This window comes from Bos mutus, chromosome 11, assembly GCF_027580195.1.
Source record: "Bos mutus isolate GX-2022 chromosome 11, NWIPB_WYAK_1.1, whole genome shotgun sequence".
Lineage (NCBI taxonomy): Eukaryota > Metazoa > Chordata > Mammalia > Artiodactyla > Bovidae > Bos > Bos mutus.
The window spans coordinates 6135504-6151138 of record NC_091627.1 but is presented as its reverse complement, the minus strand read 5'-3'; the positions used below and the strand labels follow the sequence as shown (position 1 = coordinate 6151138).

Here is a 15635-nt window from a genome sequence, read left to right as displayed (position 1 = left end):
GTCTCAGTGGGACTTAGGCAAAAGAGCAGTCGACACTTGCCACCTTCTCCTCTTACAGGCAGGTTGCCTAGGCCACAGAGGGGGCTGAGGCAGCCCGAGGTCACACAGCAGAAGTGACTTGCGCTGAACAACTGTAAAGGTATAAGTTGAGAGGGACTTCTGGGCTGCACTCCTGATCTACGAATACAGCTTGGACTCAGCTGGCCGGGTGTGGACAGGAGAGCAAGGAGGCAGCTGGGTTCCCCAGGGGCTAAAGATGAGGGCAGCTCCTGCCCTTGGCCTGCCGTTGTGACTGTGTGTGTAAGAACGGGCTTTGAAAGTTTCTGGGTTTTTCCAAAATGTGGCAAAAGTAATAATCAGGAAGAATTAGAAGGCCCATTTCTAGTCCAGTAAATACTGAGTTCCTAGTATGTAGAGTTCAGTTCTGACTCTTTGGGACCTGATTGACTCTTTGGGACCCCACGGACTATAGCCCACCAGGCTCCTCTGTCCATGGTATTTCCCAGGCAAGGATGCTGGGGTGGGTTGCCATTTCCTCCTCCAGGGGATCAGCCCTACCCAGGGATCGAACCTGTGTCTCTTACGTCTCCTGCATTGTCAGGCAGATTCTTTACCCCTGAGCCACCTGGGAAGCCCGGTATATAGTAAATATATATTGAGTTGCTAGATATATATATTGAGTTGCTAGAATGAGAAGACAAATAAGGCTTTGCCATTATCTTGCTGTTGGTGACTCTTGGTGATAAAGTTTCTAGAAAAACTGAAAGCTTGCCCCTTTTACCTTGTGGTTATTTCTGTCTTTTTTTATTTTTTTTTGGAAGTAGATGTTTCCAAAAACTCTGCAGCCCTCTAACATTGTAAACAGACTGCTGTAAACATCAGGCCTTTCTCTGGCCTGGGGTCATCGGAAGCCACTTGTTTGTGGCTCCCTAGTGTCCCCAAATCAACAGACATGAATTTGAGCAAACCCCGGGCGATGGTGAAGGACAGGGAAGCCTGGCGTGCTGCAGTCCGTGGGGTTACCAAGAGTCAGACACGACTGAGCGACTGAACAACTGTCCCCAGAAGGCGCCAGCCCAGAGCCTGTGCTGAGTGCTTGTCTGCTTTTCACAGGCGTTCTGTGTCCAGTGTCCCCAGTCTCACGCTGTCGTTTTCTCAGCCACCCACCTGTCTCCCACCTCGTCAGCCCTTCTAAGCTCCTTCGGGGTTGTGTCTCTGAGGCAGTTCGTGGACGCGGATGACAGAGCCGGTTTGAACTGTGTTTATGAGAGTCATGATGAGGGGTGGTGGGGGCCTGAGGCACTCCCCGGGGAGTCGAGGGCTTGGGCCTGCTGCGTGAACTGGGGGATGGTGGTGTTTTCCTACCAGGGAAACAGCTGTGTTTACCCCCACAACTGATTCAGGACAGCAGAAGTGGCCCAAGAGCTGCAGGCACACGAGTGAAACAGGACCAGCGTGTCCTAGCAACGCCTTGCCTCTCTGCGCATGTCCCCGAACCCCAGGATGTGGGGGGTTTGCAGATAAGAGACCCGCTTCCCCATAGACAGGCTCTTTTCCACTCTGGAACACCTCAGAGCCTTGGGAACACTCTTCCTTGGCCACAGCACCTCAGATTTGGGTGTCCCTTTCATGCTTGGTGAGCACTGGATCACTTTGCAAAAGGCCTAAGAGGCAACCAAGTGCAGAGATGGAAAACTCAGAGGCAGGTCTCAGTCTCCCCATCTGTGAAATGGGTGTGTTGTGCCAAATCAGGATTTTTAAGGACTGCTTGTGGAGTCCAGGGTTTGCAGGGGGACTTCTGCTCCCCACAGCTGGACCTCGTCTTTAATTGTATATGTTGAGTTTCCGCCTAAGGATGTTTGAATCCTGAGTTTGCAGCTGAGTTAGGAAAATACAGGCCATCCTTATGGGCCCTGACATTTCTATGGATTCCCAGACTTAGATTAAAGACCAGAGAAGTTCTCAGAGGAGAAAATTTCTGGCTACTTACATCAGACACAACCTTGGTCATGTTCCCTATGAACTTCAGAGTTTAAACAATCTCTTCCTTTCTGGTTTTTGTTTTTTTTTTTTTAAGCATTTTTAAATTGTGGTAAAATATACAAAACATTGGGAAAAAATCCTGATGCTGGGAAAGACTGAAGGCAAAAGAAGGGGGCAGCAAAGGATGAGATGGTTAGATAGCATCACCGACTCAATGAACATGAATTTGAGCAAACTCCAGGAGATGGTGAAGGACAGGGAAGTCGGGCATGCTGCAGTCCATGGGTTTGCAAAGAGTTGGATATGACCTAGCAACTGAACAACAACAAATACAAAACATAAAGCTTACCATTTAAACTGTTTTGAGGGTCCTGTTCAGTAGTATTAAGGACAACATTCATGTTGCTGTGTGAGCACCAGCCTGCATCTCCAGAACTCTTTCATCTTCTCAAAGCGAGGCCCCGTTAAACACCAGCTCCCCTCTCCCCCTCCCCAGCCCCTGGCACCCAGCTTTCCACTTGGTTTCTATGAACTGGACTCTTAGGAACCTCACGTGAGCAGGATGACACAGTATTTGTCTCTTGGTGATTTGTCTCTGGTTGATTTCCATGTATCCTGTCTTCGCATGTATCAGGACTTCCTTTTAAGGCTGAATGTTTCACTATGGAAATATCTCTTTCTGTTTATCCATCCATCTATTGTTGGGCATTCTGATTGCGTCCACCTTTTGGTTCTTGTGCATAATGCTGCCATGAACGTGGGCGTATGAATCCCTCCTGTGGAAAGATGACCACGTAAATTTTGAGGAAAACCAAAACTCTGTCCCTTTAACGCCATAACACTATTTGGTGGGAAGAAAGGGACTTTTGGGGGTGGCGTTCGTCGGGGAGGGTTATGACCGCTTCATCAGGACAGCAGACACAAGGCAGGTTTATCCAAGGTGCTCACCCGAACTTGACTCATGGGGCTACACTGCCAGGATTGCCGGGGCCAATTCCACCTCTTGGTGCCTCAGTGTCCCCAAACCTAGGATGGTGCCCACTCATCAGATCTCCCTCCCAGGGCCACACTCAGCGCGGGGCCAGGAGCCCCCTTGTCACTTGGAGGTGGTGTGGTCCAAGCAGGTTGTTTAGCAGATGGAAGATTCAGGCCAGAGATGATGGGGAGGACGCTGGTCAAGACCGTCTTCCCGCGACCTTCCAGGTGTGGTCTCATCACCTGCTGGTCCACAGGGAAGCAGACAGCACCACTCAGGGACCGTCCCCAGCTCCACTCCAGCTACGTCCCTCCCCCCGGGAGGCTCAGTTTCCCCATCGGTACAGTGGGGTCAGCCCCGAGTTGACCAAGGTGGCGAGGATTTCTCAGCAAAGACGAGGCTGCAGGGGAGCCGCCAGCCGAAACTGGCATGTGTGTGCACACGTGTCCACGCGTGTGCATGTGTGTGAACAGCCGTCCCCTCCCCTGGCTCCCTAGGGGAAGGCAGGAAGGGACGTTCAGGGCCCTGGGCTCCAGCAGAATCGGTTTAATTACAGGTTTTCAGCTGCGGGCCGGTGGGCATGAGTTGGGGAGGAGGGGGGAACGGCTCTGAAACCCTGTCATTTTCCAGCATCTGAGGGCCTCTGCAAAGGGGGGCATCTAGACATTTTCTCCGCAAGCCGCAGAGTGGACTGTCGTGGCCCCAGCGTGAACATAATGGCAGATGCATTTTGCAGCAAGCTGGGAGTGAATGGGTCCGACCGGCTTGTCTCCTGTCAGACGAGTCATTATTATTATTTTTTTTTTTGTCATTGGCTGACAGTTTGGGTTTCATGCGTTTCTCTCTTTTTTTCTTCTCTTCCCCCTGCCTGGAAAAATGGCTAGGTATCTACGAGACCCCAGCGGGGACGATCCTTTACCACGCTCATTTAGACATCGAGGCCTTCACCATGGACCGGGAAGTGCGCAAAATCAAGCAAGGCCTCGGCTTGAAATTCGCCGAGCTGGTCTACACGGGTGCGTAGAGCCTGCAGGGGCTGCCTCCCCTCCCTGACCCAGGGGCACCCTCCTCCTCCAGTCCCAACTTACCCACTGCCACCTGCGCTAGAGCCTGGAAGATGCAGGTTGAAAGGGCTGGAGAGAGGGCAGGAGGCAAGGAGCGAGGAGGGGACTGTGGGACCTGCCTTGTTCATGAGGTCTTGAGGGAAGCGCGCCAGTTCCCCGGGGCGTCTCGCTGCTCTGCTGCCTGCAGCCCATGGTACTGCAGAGGGGGCCAGGGCAGCATCCTGCCAAGTTTCATTCAGCATGTGCCGGGTACCTGGCACCATGTGGGGACACGAGCCATCCCGGAGGGCCCCCTCCCCCAAGTTCCTAAGAGAGCTGCAGCCAGAAACCAAGGCTCCGGGCAAAGGGAACTTATAGAGCATTACCCAACTGGAAGTGGCCAAGTTGGGCTGGACTTCAGGTCAGCCTGTCTCCAGGCAGAACCCAGAGCCACTCCATGAATTGCCTCAAGCCAGAGAAAGCCTACCTTCACCAAGAATAGGGCCTGAGCACTACATGGGCCAGATCCCCACTCAGAAGCCACCAGGGCCACACATACCCATTTCACAGGTGAGGAGACTGAGTTTCCATGCCTCATCTGCCATCTGACCAGGCCTCCTGACTCCAGATCCATCCCAGACATTGTAACAGGAGTGAGCAGATCCAACCTGTTGCCTGTTTTTGTTCAGCCCATAGGCTAAGACCAGTTTTTACATTTTTCAGTGGTTGAGGAAATTTTTTTAAGTAATATGTATTTCATTTAACATGAAAATCATAAGAAATTCAAATTTCAGCATCCATAAATAGTTTTTTGGAGAAGGAAATGGCCCACCCATTCCAGTATTCTTGCCTTGAAAATCCCATGGACAGAGGAGCCTGGCAGGCTACAATCTATGGTATCACAAAAGAGTCAGACATGACTTCACAACTAAACACCAACACATAGTTTTTTTGGCACCTCCTTGCTCATTTGTGTCCATGTTGCTGTCTGTGGCCACTTTGGAACGGCTCTGGCATAGCTGAGTAGTAGCTAGGGAAGCTACATGGCCCATAGAGCCTAAAATATTTACTATCTGGCCCTTTCTAGAAAGGGCTGACCCTATTCTATAACAGTCACGTCTCCCTAATTTGAGAAATCACGTCAGAACAGACCCTCTCAGCTGTTGGGAGGATGGCCTGCCGTTCTCTGGGAGCCTAGGTGTCAGAAGGACCCCGGGCACGTTAACATGCAGAGCAGCAGCCTGGTGTAAGTCTCAGCCTAGGTGTCAGAAGGACCCCGGGCACGTTAACATGCAGAGCAGCAGCCTGGTGTAAGTCTCAGCCTAGGTGTCAGAAGGACCCCGGGCACGTTAACATGCAGAGCAGCAGCCTGGTGTAAGTCTCACCTCTTCCACTGGCCCTCCACTTGGAGGTTTCACTTCCTCTGAAACCTTGGAATAGCTATAACTCATCACGGGGTTTCAGGGCGACATGGTGGTTATTGGCTGGCATTATTTTTCCCTCCCATTGTTCCCAGCAGATTTGAAACCCCAGGGCCCCCCCTCTTCCCAGGTACAGACAGGTGTTTAAATACCATTGTCTCCTGCAGACTCTCGTGCTCAGTGGGGTTTCCATGCTGAAAGGTGGATTTTGGTTACAAAGTGGGAGAGTCATTAAGCTGTGGCAGGCTGTGATGGGGGACAGCACCTGGCCGAGGCTGCTTCTGGGGCGTCCGTGGGGCTGAGCGGGGACTAGGCTGCCAGGCTCCCCACACAAGATTGGCTGCCGACTCTTGCTGCCCAGCCCTGAACCGGGTATTACCTAATCTCAGCTGCACAGAGGTGAGATGAAAATGCTTGTCCAAGGTTTCAGAGCTGCTGAGCCGTGGCTTGGAGCCCAGGACAAGCTGGCTTCAGAGGCCAAGTTCTCGGCCACTTCAGTAGATGCTGGGGGATGGGAAGGTGGGCTGAGCCCATTTGCAAGGGGTGACCAAGGGGCACTGGCGTGTACAGGCCCACCCTGGGTGTCTGGGGCACAGGTTGGCCCCCAGCTGAGGGGCTGGTGCCTCTGCACTGGGCTGCCTGTGTTGAGTCCTTGCTGTCACCCACTGAACCCCCTAAATCCCCAAAGGTTACAGTGATTAGGTTTCAAAGGAAATGAAACCTCAGAGTGGAGGCTCCTGCCAGGTAGTTGTTATTAAGTTCAGCCAGGTGCCTCTGATGTCCAGGCCCCCATAGATGTCAAGGTTGGCATTCGGCACCAGCCTGTTCCCTCAACAGCTCCGAAGGGCTGTGTGATAGGATTTCTCTCATTAGGGATGCATAAATGTTAGAGAGTGGGGTTCAGCTTCAGCATGTTCCTTAAGCCCCCTGTGCCTCGGTTTCTTCCTCTGAAGAATGGAGATGAGGCTGCCTGTCTTACAGTGAGGACTCAGTACATAGATATGGGCTTCCCAGGTAGCATGAGTGGTAAAGAACCCGCCTGCCAATGTCAGAGATACAAGAGACACAGGTTTGATCCCTGGGTCGGAAAGATCCCGTGGAGAAGGAAATGGCAACCCACTCCAATATTCTTGCCTGGAGAATCCCATGGACAGAGAATCTTGGTGGAGTACAGCCCATAGGGTTGCAAAGAGTCGGACACAACTGAAGCAACTTAGCACATATGCATTGCATAGATATTTGCAAAGCCTCTAGGAGAGTGCCTGACCTGGTCTCCGAATGTGAACATAGGAGAACAGGGCTTTGCCTCTGGCTGGGTAGATCTTGAATCTGTCTCCTCCCTCAGCCTCAGTTTCCTCTCCTGTAAGATAAAGGGCACTGGGCCAGATCCCTTCTTGTTCTGTCTAGCTCCCCCCTGCAGATCTATCATTCTGCTCTGGCACTTGGCTTCCTTGGAGCCACTGTGGTCTCAGGGCCCGGGGAGACTGAGGCCCAAGAAAGCCCTTCTGTCTCGGGCCCACTCCCAGCTGCCCCAGCTTCTGTGACCACTGTCTTTCCTCTCACGCCATTCTCAAATTTCTTAATGTGGCTGTATGAAGTTTGCACAGGCACCCTCCCTCCAGGACCAGGCATGGACCTCACCCCGCAGGGTCATCCTGGCAGGACCGCAGCTTCAGGGCCCCTCTCATTTAGGGGTGTAGGTCACCTCTCCCCTCACCTCAGTTTCTTCAACAGTAAAATGGGTATAATACACAGAGGATTGTCATCCTAATTAATACAGAGTTTGGCTCAGCCCCACCCACCATGCACCCCCAGCCTGGGACACTCAGGGTCTCCCCAGGGCAGTTCTCAGGGCTCACTGTACCCCCACCCTGGGTTGGGTCTGCTGAGAAGAGAAACCTGAGCGCAAGACCCCTGTGGAGGCAGCGGGGGAGACCTGAGATAAAAGCCCAGGAGCTCCTACTGGGTTCTCTGCCCCCTTATCTGGCTACATCGCTGCCTCTCTTCCAACCTGTGAACCTAATGGGCTAATTACCCTGACTTAGAAAGATGGCCGAGCCACTGGGGCATGGGGTAGGGAGGGGTGCATGGCCCTCAGTGTCCCCTCCCACGGGAGTCTGGGCTATAGGCAGGAGCACTCCGGATCGTGCTGTGTGGTTTGGAAAGGTTCTCTCCTTCTCGGGTGTCTGTCGCCCTGGATACAGTGAGGACCGGCAGAGGCCACATTCAGATCTCAAAAGCAGAAGTGCTCACTGAATCCCCACAGCCCCTAGAGAGTGCTTGGTAGCACCTCACTGTGCAAACGAGGAGACTACCTACAGCACAGAGGCCACACGGCCTGCCAAGGTGGAGCTGGAGGTGAGCATAGGAGAGGGAGGACCCAACCCCTTCTCTCCCTGCCTGGCCCTCCCCGACATCTGCAAGGACCCATCACAGGGAGGGCCTGCTCCCCATTCCCACGGACAGCCTCAGCAGGTGCCCCCGGAGGCCTGAGTCTCCAACAATAGCCACAGACCTGGGGCTGACCTGACCCTTTATCAGGGCAGGAGATCACACACCATCTGGCCCCGCAGCTGCCCAGGTGGGCTCACCTTTCCAGCTCCGTTTCAGAGAAATCCTACCCCTCGCCCTGTCCCTCCCCCAACCCCGATCATGGCCCCCCTGCCCTCGGCAGAGACTGAGAGGAGCCACTGTCCAGACCCTGGGAAGACGGGACTGAACACACAGCCCTCCCCGGCCTGAGGGATTCGGGGCGGGAGGAGGGGGCGCAATGCGTTTCTCAGGCACCTCAGGCCTGTTTTAGGTACAGACGGCAAAGCTGCAAGACAATCATACAAGGCAGAGTTGTTAGAACTCGGGCCCACTGAGGTCAGGTCCAGCCCCCACCACTACAGCCTGTGTGATCGGGGAAAAGTCTCAAGTCCTTGAGCTTAACTTCCTCGCACAGAAAAGAGAGAAGCTAAGAGAAATTTAGCCCCAAGACTAAGACTCTTTGGGAGGATTCAAAGAGCTAGTCCAGGGCTTCCCTAGTGGTCCAGTGGTTGAGACTCCAAGCTTCCAATGCAGGGGGCATGGGTTAGACAGGGCACTTTTTTCAAAGGGGTCTGCCCATCCTGAGGGGTGGGGCTCTGCCTGGCTCTTGGCCCAGTGTTCACAGCAGTCCTGAGTCCATGGCCTCCACACAATAAGCCTGCTGGCCCTGGGAGTGGGGGAAGGTAGGGTCATTCCCCCTTAGCAGATGGGGGAACAGGCACAGAGAGGTGAAGGCCCCACACACCTGGTCTTGCTGACCCCAAACCTACCACCCAGCTGGGCACCCCCATCACTCGGTGACATATATCTGAGTCCTACTTGAGGTCTTCTGCCTAATTTATCAGTCTGCTGCCCTGAGAAGACTGAGCCCCCATGGGCAAAAGATGGGGGTCTCTTCACCGCTGTCTCCCCAGCACCTGACCTCTGGAGCTCCCTGAATATCTGTGGCATGAAGCAGTAGGTTAAAACCCCTCCTCCTGACCCTTGAGAGGTGACTGCATTGTAGCAGGGGTTGGGAGAGAACCCTACAAGGTCACAGGACTGGGCAGCTGGGCTTGCTCCTCAGTGTGGTCATTTACAAGTGCACACTGAGCCGGGACTCCACACTGAACAACACAGATACAGGACTGCCTCCCTCCCAGGCTCACGTCTGCCACGATGGGGCCCCATGTGGATCCAGCTCCGTGCACATCCCGGGGCAGCAACACAGCGGGCCTCACTGGCACCCTTGTTTCTTCCTCCCCACAGGTTTCTGGCACAGCCCTGAGTGTGAATTTGTCCGCCACTGCATTGCCAAGTCCCAGGAGCGCGTGGAAGGGAAAGTGCAGGTGTCCGTCTTCAAGGGCCAGGTGTACATCCTTGGCCGGGAGTCCCCACTGTCCCTCTACAATGAGGAGCTCGTGAGGTAGGTGCCTCCCACCCCTGCCCCCAGCTGGGCACAGACCCTCGGGTGCAGCATCTCCTCTCACTGTCTTTCTTAGCAAGGATGCTCCCAAGCATGTGCAAGGTGTGTAGGAGACAGTCCCGAAGAACATTCACACCACCTCTGTCCTCGTGGAACTTACAGGCTAGATGGGGAGAAAGCCCCAGTCAGAGGATCATCCGAGTGTAGGATTAGGGAAGCTGGTGCTGGACCACCCAGAGATATAGGATACTTAGGCTGGGTATGATAATGCAGGTGGGGAGACACGTCCCTGTGGAAGTCATCTCTGAGCTGGTCTCTGAAAGAAAGGAATGTACCAGGGAGAGAGGCAGGGCGGGAGCATTTCCAGAGAGACAGTCCTGTGCAGAGAGTCCAAGTCATGGAAGAACCCAGAACATCCCCGGCACAATAAGAACTCCAGGGTGGGAGGGCCCCGGAGCCAGATTGTAAAGGACAGACTCATCAGACCTGTGGCTTTGGTCCTCTCTGGCTGCTCTGGATTTAAGCGAGGTGGGAGCTGGCAGGGATGGACACAGGCCTCCCAGTGGGGCCTGCTGGAGGCTTGGACCAGTCTGCTGGATCTGGGAATAGAGATCAGCAGATGGATTTGGCAGATATTTAGCAGGTGGAATTAAAAGGGCTTGGATGGGGAGAGAGATGGAAAAGTTCAGAACCACCCCGGGCTTTCCAGCATGAGCCGCTGGGTAGACTTTGATGGCAATGACTGAGTTGAGAGAATGGGAGAAAATCACGCATTGGGATTTGGACATCTTGAGGGTTAGTTTTCTTTGAGATTTGGGCCAGGAGAACTATAGTTGGCGGTTGGACACACAGGGCTAGAGTTAAGGAGAAACATAGGCTGAAGACATTGGGTGGTAAGGCCAAGAGGAGACTGCCAAGGGGAACAACAGAGTTGGGTGAGAGGGAGCCAGGAGGGAGCCTTGAAGAGCTGCCTCCCGCGATGGGTCAGGGTGAGGGAGCTGAATGGCTGTGGGAGAGGTTGGGGAGCCCTGGCAGGCTGGGTCAAAGGTGAAAGTGTGAAAGGGTTAGTCGCTGAGTCTGACTCTTGTGACCCCATGAACTGTAGCCCAATAGGCTCCTCTGTCCATGGAATTCTCCAAGCCAGAATACTGGAGTGGGTTGCCATTCTCTTCTCCAGGGGATCTTCCTGACCCAGGGATCGAACCTGGGTCTCCCCCACTGCAGGCAGATTCTTTAGCAGGTGCCTATTAGCTGTACCTGTGTTTGCATCTTGAATGAGAGACTGGCCTTGACCATGGAGCCAAGTGGCCCCTTTGGAGGTCACCTGGTCAAACAAGAGGTGGGGACAGGCAACCCCACCTGATGCAAGGCCCAGGCCCTGCGTGGCCCCTCCCGGAAGGCAGTCAGGAATTAAAGTACGAGTTTTGTTTGGCAGTCAATATTATTTTTCTCTCTCTGTTCTCTTTGCCATGTTGCACTTCTCTCCCCCCCTTCAATCTTTCTAAACACTTTATAAGCCATAAATATAACCGAATCAGTTTAGATCAGTCGGGGTAAATGTCAAATTATCTTCTCTCTTTCTCTCTCTGGCTCTTTCTTCCCTCCCCCTCCAAATCTACAGCCTCTAATAATCTGTCCAACCCTTCATTAAGCCTTACAGTCTCACTCGGGGAGATTAAATGAATAAAGTAAAAAGGGAAAGGGGAAAAAAAGAGAGAAAAGCAGGAGCATTTATTCTCACTGTGTCTCCGACCATTTCCCTTTTCTTTCTGATTTCTACATCGCTGACTTGAAAGCCCTTGAGTGACAGCGTCACAGGGACCGGCGAGGAAGCCCCTAGAGGTAGCAGAACTGGAAATACCGCGGCACAGTAGGTAGAAAGTAACGTAATTACAGAGCAGGTCAGAGCCACTCGAATGAACAAAAATAAAAGCACAGAGGTTTTCTGTAGACCGTCAGGGGAGGTAAAAAAAAAAAAAAAATTCATTGTAAACTCTTTTTTCCACAGTGCACCCCCCCACCACCACACCACCCAAACTTCAGTATTTTAAGAGAGGTTTTTCAGTTCCCGAGAAACACCTCGGGGACTCTTAGGCAGTCTGGTGGGACAGGTTTGTCCCAGAGGTGGGCTTCTCTTTGGCAGGGGCTGCCGGGGTGGTCTGAAGGGCCAGTCTGGGGGAAGAGGGTGGGAGAGTTTGTTTTGACTCATGAGAGATGGCCGGCCGGCCAGGGAGAAGGGGAACAGGATCCGGCCCTGCTTTCTCCCTGGGCTGAATACAGGGACTCTTCCAAAGGGGCAAGGCAACTTGGAGAGCAGGAGTGAGGCCAGGTGTCCAAAGTCTGTTCGATGGTTGGTGGGGGCCAGGGGTGGGTGGCTCAGGAAGGGCTCGTGTTAAGCTTTATCACCCCAGCAACATCTGTAAAAGCCATTCCAGGAGGCCGATGCTTTAGTTTGGTCCAGCCTCTCCCTGCCCAGGGAAGGGTCCCAAGCAGCAGCCCCCTAGAATCTTTTCCGCTTCCTGTTAATCGGCTCCTGGTGACTTTGGCCACCTGAGCCCGAGAGGAGCCGATGGAGGTGAAAAGGAGGGAGCGTGGGAGTTCCATGTGCCAGCTTCAAGGTCCCGTGAAGGTCAGGGCGAGGGCATGGTGGGGGGAGGCCCAGAGCCCGCATCCCGACAAGCCACAGGGCAGCCGGGTGCAGAGACTCCAGTTTACAATGATTTTTTTTTTTTTTTTTAAACCTCCCCTGATGCTCTACAAGCCCACAGTACAAGCCCACAGTCCACAAAGAGCCAGTCAAAGGCACAGCCTCGGGGTCTGGGAAAAACAGCAGATCCCCTTAGCTCCCCCCACCCCTCAAACCCCCACCACCCCCCCCCTCCATCTTACCTCTCTGGAGAAGGGTTCTGAGGGGGCAGGCCACCTCCTTGTCAGTGAGAACCTTGAGACCGCTTTATCCTGAGGCTAGAGTTCTGCAGACATGAAGACAAGGGGCTAATTCAGGGCAGGATGCAACAGGGGCCCCGTGAGAAACGGGAGGGACCCCTTCCCCCGGGGGGATTCAGAGGGTGGCCTGGTGGAGTCAGATGTGAGGCCACAACACTCTGAACTTGTCCTCAAAGAGCGGATCACAGCCAGTAAATTATCGAGGGCAGGTGGGTGATTGATTGCTTATGTCTGCACCCGCCGCCCCTCCACGTGGGAGCTGCTCCTGCCAGGTCCTTGTTTCCTCAGCATCTGGCTCGGTGCCTGGCGGGTAGTAGGTGCTTAATAAATACCTGAGTAAATGAACAGGTGAATGAATGATGTTAGTGGCACTGAGTGCTTACCAGATGCCAGCTACATCATTTTATGTGGAGCCCGTGACAATGCTGGAGGGGCTTCCCTGCTGGCTCAGCAGGAAAGAATCTGCCTGCAATGCTGGAGATGTGGGGTTCGATCCCCGGGTCCGGAAGATCCCTGGAGGAGAAATGGCGACTCACTCCAGTATTCTTGCCTGGGAAATCCTGTGGATCGAGGAGCCTGGAGGGCTACAATGGGGTCGAGAAAGAGTCGGACATGACTGAGCGACTAAACAATGATGACAACAAATGATAACGATGAAGGTCCCGTTTCACAAATGAAAGACTGGAGCTCAAAAAGCAAAAACATTTGCCCTAACGTCTGTGCTGGGGGTGGAGCCAGGATGCACAACCAGGTGACCGGATCTGAACGACTGTGGTTGCGAAGGGTTCCGAAGGGCAGCTAAGTGAGAACAATCAAAAGAGGAAGGCTGTTGAATCGATGGAAACTGTATATGGGGACAAAAAAAAAATCTGTTCTGCTGAGGGCAATGGGAGCTGACGGTGCCTTTTTCACGACCAGCTGGCATGGGGTGGGTGCCCAGGTTTGAAGATGGATTAGACTCAGTCTCACTCACTGGGCAGACAAGGTCAAAAAGGCTTCGTGGGCAAATCTTGAAGGCTGGGGCCTCCCTGCAGCTTGTGGGACACCGTCACGCATGTCTGAGGCTGTTTGGTGTGTAACCTCGGCCTCCCAGGCTTCAGACCGCTGAACATCATCGGCTCCTCCTGGACACCCTGAGGGCAGAGGTGGCTCCAATGCGTGTCCTGAGGGTACGGGTGCAGTGCTCTGGTTGGTGGCAGGAGTTCACCCGGCTGGCACTGGCAGGGCCAGGACCCAGCCCGCCCATCTGCATGGCAGGGTTGTGGCTCCCTGCTCTCCAGCCCCGGGACAGGGTAGGGCTCCCTGAACCTGAAGGAAAACAGTGAAGAGCCAGAGTGCAGGCAGGGTTGGATCCACACGGGAAACACCTGGGTGTCTGTGAGGCTGGGGTCCCCCGGATGCTGACAAGCTCCCACTCTTTTGCAGCATGAATGTGCAGGGAGACTACGAGCCAGTTGATGCCACTGGTTTCATCAACATCAATTCCCTCAGGTGAGAAGCCCTGGCCCCTGATGGGCCCTCAGACCTTCCAGGTGTGGGGAGCCAGCTCTGAAGGGACCTCGGTGTTCTGACCACTGCTGTGCCCTAGACAAGCCCCACCTTCCTGTCCTCAACCACAGCATCCTCGGTGCCTGCTCTGGACCCAGCCTCTGCAGGACCGGAAGGCACACTTGTTGACAGCCAAGGGCGACAGAGTCCCGGGCACTTGAGTTCCGGGTTTCTGAGTTGCCTCTGACACTCACTCCCATCCTCTCCAACCACAGGGACTCCACCAGGAGCCCCTTTCCCGAGCAGCTTAGCAAGGGAGACAGCCAAGAGGTAGAAAGGAGCCACAGAAGGTCACCAACTCCTGCCTTCTCATCCCCATGCAGGTCTAACTGGAGACACGGATCTCCATGGCCCAGGGTGCGTGATACACACCAACTGAGGCCACTCAGACCTGGGTTCAAGTCCTGGTTCTGCAGTTTGGGTTCAGACCCCTTCCGAACCTCTGGAAATCACTAGTAGGGGTGTTAACCATACCTGCCTCACAGGTGTGGTGGAAGTTCAAGTCCAGGCCATGGAAATCAAGCACTCCACCCAGACCCTGGTGCCCAGGAAGGGCACGGTGCCTGGCAACCGGTCTATCAGGCTCTGGGTTCTTAATCACTAGCTTCCTTCTCCTGGGGGCACGGGGTCAAAAAGAAGGCACGAGTCTCTTTCCTTTCCAACCTGATAACATGCCCTCAGCACAGACCCACTTTCTCCCAGAGCCAGCCTCCCATCCCTGGAGCCAAGACCAGGAGAGACATCGAATCCAGGCGGGCCGTCACCTCCACCTCCCCGGCTCCTTCACCCTGTGTTTTATGACTCTAACCCTTTCAAATGGCTCCAAACACACTGGGTTTTCATAATGGCCTCTTCACTTCTCCCATCGCCAGTTAAACGCTTTGTCTGCAACAATGACAAGCAATGTTTTCCCCCTAAGATAAATTAATTACATTATCCTGATTGGAGGGCAGGAGGGGCCAGGGCAGAAGAGGAGAGAGGGAGAATAAAAAGAGAACTTCACACACGTCTTAACAAACAGCTGCCCCCCGCCACCCCGGCTCTGCCTGAATTAATTGAACTGAGTGCATGTTGTTATTGTTAATTTACATTTTCCTTTGTTTTGAATCTGGTTTACAGGCTGAAGGAATATCATCGCCTCCAGAACAAGGTCACCGCCAAATAGACCAGCTGACAATGCAGAGCTGGGCCGCCTCACTTTACCCATCTCCCAAGTGTAGCTGCTAATTGTTGTGATAATTTGTGATTGTGACTTGTTCTCTGGGTCTGGCAGCGTAGTGGGGGTGCCAGGCCTCAGCTTTGTTCCAATAGTCCCCTGTAGCCCGCAGAAGTGGTCCACAGACAGAGGGATGGGGCGGGGAGCGGGGGGCTGCAGTGAGGAGAATTAAAAAAAAAATTATACATTAGTCTTTTGTTTCTTTATTTCTGCAGAGAGAGGGGTAAGAATGTGTGTGTGTGTGTGTGTGTGTGTGTGTGTGTGTGTGTGTGGCAGATCATGCTTTTCTTAGACCAACCTTTGTGTTTTCTGACTAAAGTGCTGCCGAAGGCCACGTTTTGCCAGAGAACCCATTTACCTGGAAGAACTGACCCCTCTCTTTAGCAAAAACCATGGAATCCAGAAGAGACCACCCCGGTCAGACTCTAGCCCAGTAGCCTGGCAATTTGTTAGCAACTGTGGCCCTGTGGCACGTGCCAGGGAAACCCAGGAGAGCTTAAGTGACAAAGGTGGGGACAGACCAGCCCACAGCCAACAATGAACTCCTGGGAACGGTGGCCATGAC

The 15635-nt window shown here is 53.7% G+C and overlaps 1 protein-coding gene across 2 annotated transcripts in view; it reads left to right on the top strand.

The window, feature by feature from the left end:
• ASS1 (argininosuccinate synthase 1) overlaps positions 1–15254 on the top strand; it is a 52130-nt gene extending 36876 nt beyond the window's left edge. For both annotated transcript variants that reach the window (XM_070378840.1, XM_070378839.1), the window contains exons 12-15: positions 3844–3975; positions 9204–9360; positions 13732–13797; positions 14974–15254. In XM_070378840.1, the coding sequence (XP_070234941.1) occupies positions 3844–3975; positions 9204–9360; positions 13732–13797; positions 14974–15019 (401 nt within the window). In that variant the 3' untranslated portion in view covers positions 15020–15254. The remainder of the gene's footprint in view (positions 1–3843; positions 3976–9203; positions 9361–13731; positions 13798–14973) is intronic.
• The last annotated feature ends 381 nt before the right edge of the window (positions 15255–15635 follow it).